We start from the raw sequence: 15,743 nt of genomic DNA, 5'->3' as shown, positions 1-15,743 counted from the left end.
AAAGGTCGGGAGAGGGAGGATTTAACGTTCAAAATAGCTACGAAGAGATAAAAACTCTATTAAAAACTCAGAAAAACAAATACCTCAATATAAGTTAGCTCGGAAATATATCACGATAATATATTGACGACCTCACTTGAAATCATAAGCTTAAAAAGTTACATGAAGATGTTGCAGATTCAAACAAAGAAAGAAGTTAAAATCACGCAACGTTCCCTCTCTAAAATAACAGCAACAAGAACGAACACAATTTGACACATAGTAAATTATTCCACAACATTTCTTACAGGAAAACAATACATTGGATGTTTTGTTGACCAACCAGAAAGGACAATGCCATACGAAAGACTTGACTCAAGCAGTATGACTAATGATAAATGTGTATCGCATTGCTGTTCATTTCTGGATAACGCTACTTATATTGGAACTGAGGTAAATGTTTAATGTATAAATTGTTTTGTGCATAAATCAGGCCGTTAGTTTTCTCGTTTAAGCTGTTTTTAAATTTGTCATAGTTTTGCTCATTGTTGAACGCCGTACAGTGACCTATAGTTGTTAACATCTACTTCATTTGGTATCTAGAGGAGATTTGTTTCATTTGGCAATCATACCTCTTCTTATTTTTAAAATTAGTTTTTGAGGGAACAATTCGAATAAATTCCAGTGCGATATATTTTGAGAGTAAGTGCCCTTTCGTTTTATGGACACGAAACTGCAAAAATGGTTATATTTACAGCGATTATGTCTAATATATGGACTTTACATTTCTAAAGAATTTCAGAAACTACCGAAGCAACACCCGCCATGCCAATATACACTTAGTTAAAATGCCCCAACAGGGAAAGGGACACTTTCGGTAAATTTATAAATTAATCGACTAAATTGATATCTGAAGATCTAAGACTGCAAAAATATATTACGCATTCGATAATACAACTCAGAAGAGCCAAACAAATCAAGGAATTGGAACTATTCTTGAGTAAGGTCTTTAGCTTCCTAATTCATTAATTGTTCACCGAGACGTTTTACCAGTAGAATATATATCATAATTTCAAAGCTGCATAAATTTAACGTAGTATATCATTACATTTGACCAGGTTTTAAAATAAATCAACATAAACATATATTACAGGCTTGGAACGTGTGCTTTTGTAGTAACGTATTGAGCATAGATAATTTTGTAACAAGAGACCCAGCTTCAGGAATAGACTGTGATATGCCATGTTCTGGAAATCAAAATGAAATGTGTGGAGGTTCTTGGAGTTTGAGTGTATATAGGATAGGTGAGATATAATAACTCATCAAAGATACCAGGCAATAATTTATAACGCCAGACACGCATTTAGTCTTCATAAGACAGTTTATCAGTGGCGCTCGAAATAAAACAGTCAGAAGATCAAATCGAATACAATGTTGTTGCCTTAAAATTCGAAAATTCCGAAAAGCTGTGAAAAATATCATAGCTAAAGCAAGCAAACCGAAGAGTTTCGAATAATACAACATTTTATAAACCGTAAATTCAAAGAAAATAGACATATAAATGCTTGTTATCTTTGAAATTAGACATTTATTTTCAAACCGGATAGGATATGATTTGTTTCCACAATACCAAAACTTAATGAAGAGATGTAAAATATATGTGAAGGGCCTTACTTTATTTATAGGCTGCCTACACCACACAAATATAGATAAATATGATAGAGAAATTTCTTCTAAATTTACTGACATTAATAACTTGGCAAATACCCTTTGTAAGCATGATATAATTTTTTAATTTCACGGAATGCTTATTGTATCCATCTTGACATCAGAATTTTTATTGTAATCAGGTATCCTATGGAGTCTCTGCTTGATTGTATATTTTTTGTATATGTAATGGTATTCAGCTGTTCCTCGCTGTCCAACAACCCTGTTTCTAAACGAAAATGTAAAAAGCCTTGTTGCAAATTTGTATTACATGACATAATGGATTTTTTGTGTGAAAAATCAAATGACACAACCAATGACAAAGTCAGACCACAATTGTGATTTTATCAGATCACAATTGTGACTTTATCAGGTCAACACAACTAACCGTATGACAAACTCAAATGACACAAAATCCTAGCACAAAATGTGATTGTAAGATGAAGAATAGCAATAAAATTACCTACAACGTACGTGTCTATATGCAGGGGGTTCCTCTTGAAATTTCTGTTGGATATAATTACTTAGACCTAATAGTGACTTCAGGATAAAGAACAACAATAGAATTTGCATTCCTTTGTTATGTGTCACTCAATACCCTGTATATCATTAGATTGCGTTATAGCATATCGTATTGTCTCTTGTATATTTACTCCATAACATTTTGTTTTTTAATACATGTATAAGTCGATCATGATTTTCTGTCCATGTTTTTTTAGTTAATTTATGATGAAAAAAGACAAAAAATCTAGAGGTCTTCGGAAGTCGCGTTATTTTTAGACATTGTATTTCCCATCTGCCTTGGTATTTGCTAGAAAATACCCCGGCACATGGAATTCACTAATGGCCGATACACCGACAGAGAAAAGAAAATCCCAGTATATAGAAAATTGGTGAAATATACCATTTCTCTCATCCAATCAAAATACAGGTGGAATTAATGTGTTAACTACATGAATGCATAACTTATTTCATGTTAAAATTAAAAGGTTTATGTTGGGTTTGATTTTGCCTGGTTTAATATCAAATGTCTTTACTTTGTAGAATGTTCAACTGATACAACGGTAAAAACTATTACACAAACCACAAGCGGTATATCTACATTGACATCAAAAGTGACACCTGAATCTACTAAAGTAGACAATTCCCGATCAACTGACACACAGTTTACCATCAATACACCAACCACAAGCGACGTACCAACAAACGAGCTGACGACTGAAGCACCTATAGAAGCTAACTCACCTTCAACTGATACAACGGTGACAACAAATACACCAACCACAAGCGGCACATCTACAATGACATCAAAAGTTACAACTGAATCAACTGAAGAAAATATTTCTCCATCAACGGAAACGACAACTAATGCACCAACCACAAGCGATAGTTCTACATCAACAAAAGAACTGACAACTGTAGAAACTATAGCAGCTAACTCGCCATCAACTGCCACGCAGGTGATAACTAATACACCAACCACAAGCGATATATCAACATCAACAACACAACTGACAACTGAAGCAACTATGACAGCTACCTCACCATCGACTGACACAACGGTGACAACCAATAGACAAACCACAAGCGACATATCAACATCAACAACAGAACTGAAAACTGAAGCAACTATGGCAGGAACCTCACCATCAACTGACACAACGGTGACAACCAATAGACAAACCCCAAGCGACATATCAACATCAACAACACAACTGACAACTGAAGCAACTATGGCAGTTACCTCACCATCAACTGACACAACGGTGATAACCAATAAACAAACCACAAGCGACATAATAACATCAACAACAGAACTGACAACTGAAGCAACTACGGCAGCTACCTCACCATCAACTGATACAACGGTGACAACTAATACACCCACAACAACCGACGTACCAACAAAAGAGCTGACGACTGAAGCAACTATAGAAGCTAACTCACCTTCTACTGATACAACGGTGACAATTAATACACCAACCACAAGCGGCAGATCAACAATGACATCAAAAGTGACAACTGAATCAACTGAAGCAAATAATTCTGCATCAACAGAAACGACAACTAATACACCAACCACAAGCGACAGTTCAACTTCAACAAAAGAACTGACAACTGTAGAAACTATGGCAGCTAACTCGCCATCAACTGCCACGCAGGTGATAACTAATACACCAACCACAAGCGACATATCAACATCAACAACACAACTGACAACTGAAGCAACTATGGCAGCTACCTCACCATCAACTGACACAACGGTGACAACCAATAGACAAACCACAAGCGACATATCAACATCAACAACAGAACTGACAACTGAAGCAACTATGTCAGCTACCCCACCATCAACTGACACAACGGTGACAACCAAAAGACAAACCACAAGCGACATATTAACATCAACAACACAACTGACAGCTGAAGCAACTATGGCAGCTACATCACCATCAAATGATACAACGGTGACAGCTGATACACCTACAACAAGCGACGTACCAACAAAAGAGCTGACGACTGAAGCAACTATAGAAGCTAACTCACCTTCTACTGATACAACGGTGACAACTAATACACCAACCACAAGCGGCACATCAACAATGACATCAAAAGTGACAACTGAATCAACTGAAGCAAATTATTCTCCGTCAACGGAAACGACAACTAATACACCATCCACAAGCGACAGTTCAACATCAACAAAAGAATTGCCAACTGTTAAACCTATAGCAGCTATCTCGCCATCAACTGCCACGCAGGTGATAACTAATACACCAACCACAAGTGTCATATCAACATCAACAACACAACTGACAACTGAAGCAACTATAAAAGCTAAATCACCTTCTACTGATACAACGGTGACAACTAATACACCAACCACAAGCGGCACATCTACAATGACATCAAAAGTGACAACTGAATCAACTGAAGCAAATAATTCTCCATCAACGGAAACGAAAACTAATACACCAACCACAAGCGACAGTTCAACATCAACAAAAGAACTGACAGCTGTAGAAACTATAGCAGCTAATTCGCCATCAACTGCCACGCAGGTGATAACTAATAAACCAACCACAAGCGACATATCAACATCAACAACACAACTGACAACTGAAGCAACTATGGCAGCTACCTCACCATCAACTGACACAACGGTGACAACCAATAGACAAACCACAAGCGACATATCAACATCAACAACAGAACTGACAACTGAAGCAACTATGGCAGTTACCTCACCTTCAACTGACACAACGGTGACAACCAATAGACAAACCACAAGCGACATATCAACATCAACAACACAACTGACAACTGAAGCAACTTTGGCAGCTACATCACCATCAACAGATACAACGGTGACAGCTAATACACCCACAACAAGTGACATATCAACATTACCAACTGAACTGACAACTAAAACAACTATGACAGCTAACTTACTATCAACCGGCACAAAGGTGAAAACTAATACACCAACCACAAACGGCATATCAACATCAAGAACCGAACTGACAAATGAAGCAACTATGGCAGCTAACTTACAACCAACTGACACAGCATTGACAACCAATACACCAGCCACAAACGACATATCTCCAACGACCTTAAAAAAGACACCTAAATCAACTGAAGGAGCATTTTCAACTTTAACTGACACAACGGTGACAACTATTACACCAACCACAAGCAGTATATCTACATTGACATCAAAAGTGACAACTGAATCAACTAAAGCATATAATTCCCCATCAACGGAAACGACAACTAATAAACCAATTACAAGCGACAGTTCAAAATCAACAAAAGAACTAACAACTGAAGAAACAATAACAGCTAACTCACCATCAACTGCCACACAGGTATTAAATAATGCACCAACCACAAGCGACATATCAACATCAACAACAGAACTGACAACTAAAGAAACTATGGCAGCTACCTCACTATCAACTGACATAACGGTGACAACCAATAGACCAACCAAAAGTGACGTATCAACATCAACAACAGAACTGACAACTGAAGCAACTATGGCAGGTTCCTCACCATCAACTGATACAAAACTGACAACTAAAACAACTATGGTAGCTAACTTATCATCAACCGGCACAACGGTGAAAACTAATACACAAACCACAAATGATATATCAACATGTTCAACAGAACTGACAACAGAAGCAACTATGGCAGCTATCTCACCATCAACTGACTCAACGTTGAGAACCAATACTCCAACCACAAACGACATATCTACAATAACCTTAAAAACGACAACTGAATCAACTGTAGGAGCATTTTCAACTTTAACTGACACAACGGTGACAAATAAAACACCAACAACAAGCAAGATATATACAATAACGTCAGACGTGACAACTGTTTCAACTGTAGCCACTAACTCACCATCAGCTACATACATACAAGAATTTACCGATAATGCAACATTTGGAAGTATCAACTGCATGTGCCCCTGTGCAAATCATTTGCCTTCAAATAGCACTCTCTGGACGGCAGAAAAACTTGTTAAAAGACTGATATTGTTAAAGAGTACAATTTCTGTAAATAAGAAAGAAACTAACATGTACAAAGGAACTAAAAGGTCTGCATATGATCCCCGGAAGTCTTCAAGAAATCTTGGCCTATGTGGCGTCATTGTATTGGTACTCCCTGTTATATTTGTTGTAGTTATTGATATTCAACGGATTTTAAAATAATTTGCACAGTTTAATAACTAAACTACAAAAATGAAAAGTAAAAAAAAAAAAAACATTATTTAATTTATGTACAACTATGTCAATAAAAAAATGAAATCAACACGCTAAATAATTTCACTGCGTCCGAAGCGCTTTTCTGGATTTACCTTCATCGGGAACGCGCAAAGCCAAATATTTGAAAGCCTAGAATGTATAAGAACCGAAACAGTTGAAGAGCTATATGACAAAAAAAAAAAACCTCAAAAATAGCCAAATCCATCTAATGTCAACTTTGCCTGAGGGAGTTGAAACCTTAGTTTCTTTATAATTTCAAAATTTATAAACGGACAATCTTAGAAAGGTTTGTTATAAATCATGTCAGTACCGAAGTACTGTCTACTGAACAAATGATACCCTCGGGGATTGATAGTGCACCTGCAGAGGTATCGACCCAGTGCTGTAAAAAATGAAAACAACACGTTAAATAATTTCATGCGACGGAAGCGCCTTTATGGATTTACCTTCATCAGGAACGCTCCGCGCAAAGCCGAATCTTTGAAGACGAGAATGTTTAAGAAGCGAAATAGTTGAAGAGCTATACGACAAAAAAAAAAAAAAAAAACACATAAAAAATATACATATTAATATTGATAACTTTTTGGCTTGACAAATAAAAATGTAGATTGTACTGATAAGTTCAGTCGTTGTTTATATTTATTTACTGAAAACTTAATTTATAAGTTTGTATTATCTTACAGAAACATAGATTCTTAACTCGTGTTATGAGCATTACAAAATTGCAAAGATCCTAAGCCGGGGTTCAAGCTTCTTCAGATAATATTCACATTTAAAATATTTATTATTCTTGGGCCCTATATGATTTCAACTTTCTTATGCATAAGTTTTGAATTCAAAACGATTGATTTTAATCGCGCTTATGACCAGTTTAAACTGAAGAAATGCGTATTCGTCGTGTTTAACCGTGCGTTCAAAGTTAAATGTGAGAAAACAGAGAATAGTATGTCCGAAATCGAGAATCAGAAAATATCAATATTTTCGCCTCAAACTTTTAAGAAAGTACGTCTTTGATATAATATACAAATACTCTTCCAATAATGAATTTAATTCTCAAATTATAAACCTCATAGCAGTGTACTACTTATTTTTTTTTAACTAGAAATTCACGTATGAATAAATTGTTCAAATACTTATAAAGTTTTTCATTAAATTTTCATTAACAAGCAAACATATTCGATATTGTCCTTTAAACGTTCGATATTTTTTGTTATTTTACTTTTTAAGTAAACCACTGTACAATTAAAATGAAAATAGCCGTTAATTTACGAAAAGATACTGTGCACTGAATCACTGAATTGTTGGACAGTATCGCAGTTTATAACTACTACCAACACCCAACCTCTCCAGGGATAACTTACAAACCGCAAGATAGAAAATGTTTTAAATAAATATCAACGTTATAACGAATAGTCGTAAATAAATGAACAATCACACACACATACACACATTCTTGTACTTCAATTTACATAGCATACATCAACTTGTTTATTGCAAAGCAAAAAATTATATCTTCATAAAGATCTGAAGATATTCATAGTAATTTCTTTTTCTTTTATATCATGTTTATAGCGTGTATGGTTTGAATCAAAAGTAACTGTTAATAATCAGTAAAAAATCAAATCTACGGGGCCCGATATTTTATGGGTATATATTCACTTGTCTTTATATATGGTAAATCTTGTGGCAGTGACATTGGATTTGTGTTAAATAATCAACCGTAATTCTAATCTAATAAAAATATAATTTTTCTTTCCCGTTTTTCGTTGTCAAATAATATATTTAGCTATCTACATACGTTTCCCATGAAAAAAAAAAAATAAAAAAAAATAAGCAAAACAAAACATGTATTTATAAATATACAAAATTAACGAACTCCGAGTTAAATCTGAAAGAGAAACGTCCACAAAACCCGACAAAATCAAACGCGTAACTGTATCAACCATTTGTATGAAAAACAAATGTAATATTCTTGACTTGGTACAGCCATTTTCCCAAGAAAATGGTGGGTTAAACCTGGTACTTTAGGTAGCCCAACCTCCCATTTGGATGACAGTTGATTACAGTTCCGTTATATTGACAAAATTTAGTGAGCAACCGAAAAAGACATAATTGGTCAACGTGACAATAACTGAGATCCAGCAGTCAAAACTGTATATAACATACATCACAGACATACAAACACACCCGACTGAAAAATTCAAACAAACACACAAATAAGTCGGAAAAAGACGCCACCAAAAAAGTTGGTGTTGCTAAAAGTGCATACAATATAGTAAAAATAATGAAATATGATCTCCAGATAATGTACAAATTAAGTAAAACAATAAATACAAGGTATACAAAGATGGAGATACTCTTAATTGTTATTCGAAACATAAAGGTTTTTCAACCCCCAGGTAAAAATTTGCCGAACATTTTGTCTTGCAAAGCTCTTCAACATCGTCTTTGATTTGGTCTACCAACATTTCAATTCGAGCGCCACTGATGAGTCTTGTGCGCGTCTGGTATACGAAATTATAAGCCTGGTATACTTGGTGAATCTTTATTAAATAATAATGGACGAATTTGCTGCATTTCATGTAAGATTTTGTTTTGTTCTTAATGTCTTTACCACCCATTATAAAAATAATACATTTACGTTTGAGTTAATTTGATTTGACAATTCGTATCAATTTATTTTTTAAGTACAAAATAGCCCAAAGTCAAATGGACGTTAAAATGTTGAGCGTTTCATTTTGAAGGTAAGTTGCTGCTGTTGACCTTAAATGTGTAATCACTAGTAATCAACGACTAATTTCGATGTACGAAATGGTGGTCATATAGAAATAAGGATATTTTAAATTGTATATCCACCGCTGCTGAGGAACTTACCGTCCTTAAGCAAAATAGAAGACAATCATTCGGTACAAGTTAAAGATTCCTGTGCATTACAAAGATAACCTTAGAGTTGAAAACAGTTTTTTTTCAATGGGAAATTTCTTCACCATCAATATCAAATAAGTCTGGTGAAGAGGAACCGTGAGGATCCTGTACCGGAAAACAACATTGAATAAGTATTTAAATCTACATGATGTCAGTGTCAAAGCTAAATAATAAGACTCAGTGGTAGAAATACATAATTTCAACGAAACGAAATTAAATTGATGACGGATTGATTGATGTCTCATTAGCAACCATACTACATCTCCTTTTTTTTTTATATCATAATGGTATTGAAAATATTTGTGTGAGACGGGCAAACATTGCCGGTAAAAATACCACAATATGAAGTATTTGAATCTTTTACTGGAAATTTTAACAAAGGGACTAATCATTACAAATTTCAAAACCAGCATATAATGGTTGATTACTTATCTTGTTGAAACTGATAATGAGGATATTAAATATTTCAATACAAAGACAACAAGACAACAATTGGCAGTTTTCACACCTTGCTATTTACTTTTTATTGAAACGCAGTATGCCTGTGTTTAGAAGCCGACAAATTGGTGTTGTTTAAAAATCAATGGTTATATAGAAAAACTATCTATAGTAAATTTTAAAATGTTATTAATTCACAAGGTAGAAAAATATTATTGCTTGATTAAAATAAATATGAAATGTACAACTTAATTATTTAAACCCATTGAGAAAATTCTTGTTAATTTTGTCTTAATTGATAAACCAATAATCATTTCTTTTCAATTTATTTTAATACTATATACGTTCCTACTCTTAAATACAAAGAGAAACAGATACAGACATGTCTTATTTGATATTGTTGCAATACTTTTATGTTTATTTTATATAACCACCTATTGTTATAATTATTCATTTCAAATTCACTGTTTACAGGATAGTGTAATTATCTATTTACGGAAAATCAACTAGAGGTGTTTGATATACGATGGACATATATTTGTTTGTGTTTGCTTTTTAAAACCCAGAATAAAATGCATGTTTGTTGTATCGGTAAGTGACTTTATATCATTAAGGATTGGTTTGCTTCTTTTTTTGCAACTTTAGCTAACGTTTCTCATTTTATCAACTGGCCTATTGAACACACCAAGGTACATTTTAAGGCAAATATTATAAAATTTGAAAAGTGTTGTTATTCATGCCATGAACCAAAACGTTTAATGTAAGTTATCGCCATATATTTTATTTCGAAATAAGCTTTTTGCTGTTAATAGCATCAGAGTTTTTTTTCAAGAATATCGTATTATTAAAACAGCTTGATTCCTTGAAATAAATAGATACATTAATAAATTATAATTTTGGTAACTTTAAAACCTACGCTTTTTTACGCGAGTGTGAAAGTTCAAAGTAAGAAAAAAAAAAACCAATCGATTGTCTCTAAATATTTTATCTTAAGTTTAACTATATGAAAACAAGATACATGGTACATTGCTTACTTTCTACAAATCAATTTAAAATCTTGTATTGACACTTGACATTGCTGTAGTCACCTAATACTTGTAACATTATTACTCCCGATTTTTCTGAAGTTAAACATAGTATATAGCATATTAGTCCTAACATTCATTCATGCATCTATTAACTTCATATCCATTTAATATAAAAATAAGAAGGTGTGGTATAATTTTCAATGAGACAATCTCCACCAGAGACCAAATGACATAGAAGTTAACAACTATAGGTCACCGAACGGCCTTCAACAATGAGCAAAAACCATACCGCATAGTCAGCTATAAAAGTCCCCGAAATGACAAATGTAAAACAATTCAAACGAGAAAACAATGAACGAAATACAAATATGATATATAGCAACAAACGACAACCACTGAATTACAGACTCCATTGTTCATTATCAAATGCTTTAAATGTTATCCAACCGATCAAAAGATCATTTTCAAATCATTGTATTTTTACTTCTTTGGATAACTTTTATTTACAACGCGAAAATAAACAGAGTAAGATTTGGATGTGTTGTTATCTCCCATGTTTAACATGATTAACTTGTTTAGGGATACTTCTTTTACAATTTAAAATCATAATTGACCTGTACAATATCATTTTCAATATTGTTATTTGTCTATAATAAAAGTCGTTATGTAAGGTAATTAAGATATACGATAGAGCGTCACACAACACATTTAATTAACAACTATTTGAAATATAATGAAACATATCAAAATATTCAATAAAACTGAACAAAGATGCTAGGCGTACAATTGTGTACGCCAGACGCACGTTTCGTCTATAAAAGACTCATTAGTGACGCTTGAATCTAAAAAGTTAAAAGGCCAAATAAAGATGGAAGAGCGGGGGACAAAATTTCAAAAAGGTTTTGACAGTTTCATTTTTTCTTTACTTTTGCAATCAGTAAGCATGCATAATTATAATGAAGAAAAACGTAAAACATTGTATATTCTATGTTATAAGAAACTTGAGATCGGCAATAAATATATTTTTTTAGGGAAACAATATATCGGATGTTACGTTGACCAGTTAACACCGAGAACATTGCCAGACGGGTATCTAAAGGGAGAAGGAGGTATGACCAACAATGTATGCCTAGATTATCGTTGTTCCTCTCTAAAAACCACTACATTCATGGGAACTGAGGTAAGCAAAGAGACATTTCATGGATATTGTAGTTTTATCAGTTTTTTAAAAGTACAACATAGAAGAGGAATAAAAAAATCAGATATTACAATACAACATAAAAGAGGGATAAAAACAACAAGGATACTGTTGTGAACTATAACTTAAAGATAATAATACAAAAGATAGAAGATAACAAGTAACATAGATATTATAGAATACCAACAAGGGGTAATAAGAAAAATAACAAGTTGAAGAAAAAAAGACATGTTTGATACAAATGCACGAGCAGAGGTAGTTAAGTTTTTATTTTAAAAGTACGTCATAAAAGATTGACAATACCATAAAAATGGATACCGTAGAAAAATAGTTTTTTTAAAAAGTATACAATAAAAAATAGAAGACATCAAGTAGACTACGTTTAATTAGATAAAAATTCTCGTTCCAAAGGCAATAAAAATAACCCCACTGAAAGAGAGAGAGAGAGAGAGAGAGAGAGAGAGAGAGAGAGAGAGAGATCTTTTTCATTTTTCAGAATAGAAGTTAGGAGATGAGACACAACTTCTAATTTTCATTATCTACTTAATCGATATTTTCCTATATGTTTACGAATAGCCATAAAACTAAATTTTAATCTGTCGTCTGTCCTGTCAAAACAAGAATCTTTTAGAAATAAATAAATGAATAAATGTATGCTATAATTGATTACTTCATTGCATATGCGTATGTGAAGTTATAATAGATACAATGGACCAGGATTTTTTTTTCAATCCAGTGTTTAGGAACATTTAAAATAAGCAGCAACCTCATCATTCAGATATGGCATGAAACATTATTACTGATGATTGGGATATTGAATGAAGATTCAATTCGTCACCTTTGAATAGAAAATAGAAGCAGCAGTAAATTGCTGTACATCTATTCATAATATGAAAAAAAATGTAAAAAAAAGAGAGGGACCCTATACATTCTAAACGGAGCGACATCGGATGAGTCAACAAGGATTACGTCTCCTGATATGAATGAATCACTCGCTTTGCGAATCTACGACAAAATGTCACCAAAGAGAAAAAAATACAATCGGTAATTTTACAGATAACACAAATTATCCGGGTATCTAAAAACCATAGACCGCGGAAGCATGTCTCTTGTGAGTTGAAACACAGACCGGTCAACTAATTCTTGATAGTATGACCTTTAATTGTCTGGAATATTCTTTTTAGTATTTAGTGGGCATATATTGTATCGAATGACGATACTTAATTTCTTATTTACACAAAAATAATATTTGTTTGGACCTTATTTGCCAACTTCGAGGTAAGACATATGACAATCAATATTTATATCTTAAAAAAGACGTAATAAATTAGTTTACATAGACTCATTACTTTTTAAAATTTGAAATCGTGTCAACGATTTCATAGCGTTAACGAAGACTCATAATTGTACAATCTTGTTAACTGATCATATCGATCTATCGAAAACATACCAAAAAAGATATATACTGTTTAAAATAATATTGATTGCTATTACCAATTAAATGTAATGATTAAACAAAAAAATCTAAAATTTTTGAGGGATTACGTGTTGATCAGTCTTTAGTTTTCTATGTTGTGTTATTTATGCTGTTGTTTGTCTTCTCGTTGCTTTTTGTTTTTAGCCAAAGCGTTGTCCGTTTGTATTTGACTTAAAGAGTTTGAAAGTTCCGTCGGTATCTTTCGCCTCTCTTTTTCGATATCTATTAAGTGAAAACAGCGCATTTGGTAAATAAAAGGATTAGAGCCAGTAACCCCAATAAACGGCCATGTGAAGGTGTATTTTTTAAAACTTCAACTGTTTGAGTAAATCAAACGTTTATGTTTTTTCTAAATATATTATATTTGAAAGTGTAATAAAATAAAATATATATCTGCTTCATGTAAATGAATTTATTCCCCAGAAATTGGAATAGATTTCTGTTTAGTCCATTTTCTAGAAATTTGTTTCATTTTTTTCTACATTTTTTTTTGGTTTAAAGGAAATAATATTGTATATATAAATAATATTGTAGCAAAAAAATTTGTGGGCAAGGAGTGGCGTAACTTCTAATTTTTCGTAAAACTGTCATAAATTTTGCCTAATAACGCCAAAAATCAGGTTCAAACGAAATTCATCTACATTTATGACGCCACAATACATCACTAATGACGCAATTGGTGAAAACTTTTTTTAACTGAAAAAATTAGCCATTTTACCATATGTTTTCATAAATTATCAAAACGTTATCGTAGTAAAAATTATCAGATTTTTAGAGCCAAATTTATGAGTAAGTGGACAAACCCCACATTTGTAATGGAAAGTATGCTTTTCCTATATGAGGATATAATCCATAGGTTTTGGAAACAAATATCATTCTCAAGTTAATACCTACTTTTAACCAGCTTGACTCAAACTATAAACAAAAAACTATTTTCGATCACAATAAAGACATGTTGTCTTATGTTGTGGGCTATTTAAAGCAATCCATGGAGTTGTGAAAATGATATCCACATTGGTTAATTGTCTATATACTTATATATTATTAATTTATTAAGAAATGCACATTTATACCCGAGGGTTGAAGGCAAAAAATACAACAATATATACATTGCAAACATTATAAGATATTAAAACATCATATACCAATAGCAAAAAACTAGTAATAAGTATGCAGGTGCGTTGTCCACTCTCCTCAGTGCAAAATACTTTTAATGAACAGAACAGTAAGCTGCATATTATTAAATGATGATAGAAGTATTTGCAATCTATCTTTTTTGGATGATTCCATAAATCCTAGATGAATGTTATTTATGTCTTCTTCAAGTTGTTTTCGTAAATATTTATTAATTTCACATGTTAAGAAAAGATGGGTTTCTTCTTCAACCTCATCAATATTACAATGTTTACAAATTCTATTTTCTCTTTGAATTCTTTTATATCTATCCCTCTCTATTTCCAAGAAATGATATTCTTGCTAAGTAACTCAGTGATTGTACTTTAATAAAAAAAAATTATGGGATACTGGGCTAGTTCTGCTCTACCATCTATATTTTTTACTAAGCCCAAGTATATGACTGAAAATTTCAAATGTTTCTTTTCCCCCTGGCTACTATCAATCGTTGCTGAAAAATCAAATTAAGTCACTTATATTGACCTGACTTGTTTAGAACTGTTTTCATGTGTTGTATGTTTCTTATGTACATGTGATGTTTGCATTTTAAGAGGTCATGGTTTTACTTCTTGCAATAAAGAATAACAGTGTATTTAAATCTTTTAATCGGTATTCTAAATTTCTTGCGGTTTTTTTAATTGCATTTTTAAATTTGTCAGATATAAAGTGTAGTTTATGCTTAATATTTCGTAAAAGAGAGGCGAAAAATACCAAAGGGATATTCAAACTCATAAGTCGAAAATAAACTGACAACGCCATGGCTCAAAAAGAAAAAGACCAACAGACAAACAATAGTACACGAAACACAACATAGAAAACTAAAGACTGAGCAACACAAACCCAACAAAAACTGGTTTCAAAACCGATCATTACAGGACGCAGACCATTGTTTCTGTAGCACTGTCGCGAGCAGTACATATTTTGTAACTAGAAATGACCCAGCTGGTGGGCTTGATTGCAATATACCCTGCTGTGGAAATCCGAGCGAAATGTGTGGAGGTTACTTGAGTTTGAGTATATATAAGATAGGTGAGCGA

The 15,743-nt window shown here is 32.9% G+C and overlaps 1 protein-coding gene across 1 annotated transcript; it reads left to right on the top strand.

Annotated features, from left to right (window-relative positions):
- Window positions 1-363: 363 nt before the first annotated feature.
- LOC127737131 (mucin-2-like) lies at window positions 364-7,158 on the top strand. The gene is made up of 4 exons (XM_052247665.1): window positions 364-432; window positions 1,133-1,283; window positions 2,731-6,150; window positions 7,151-7,158. Exons 1-4 carry the CDS (start codon window positions 364-366, stop codon window positions 7,156-7,158), a joined length of 3,648 nt encoding a protein of 1,215 aa, XP_052103625.1.
- The last annotated feature ends 8,585 nt before the right edge of the window (window positions 7,159-15,743 follow it).

This window comes from Mytilus californianus, unplaced genomic scaffold (genome assembly GCF_021869535.1).
Source record: "Mytilus californianus isolate M0D057914Y unplaced genomic scaffold, xbMytCali1.0.p SCAF_4, whole genome shotgun sequence".
Classification (NCBI taxonomy): domain Eukaryota; kingdom Metazoa; phylum Mollusca; class Bivalvia; order Mytilida; family Mytilidae; genus Mytilus; species Mytilus californianus.
Note: the sequence above shows the minus strand (reverse complement) of the source record. Positions and strands in the feature narration are given on the sequence as shown.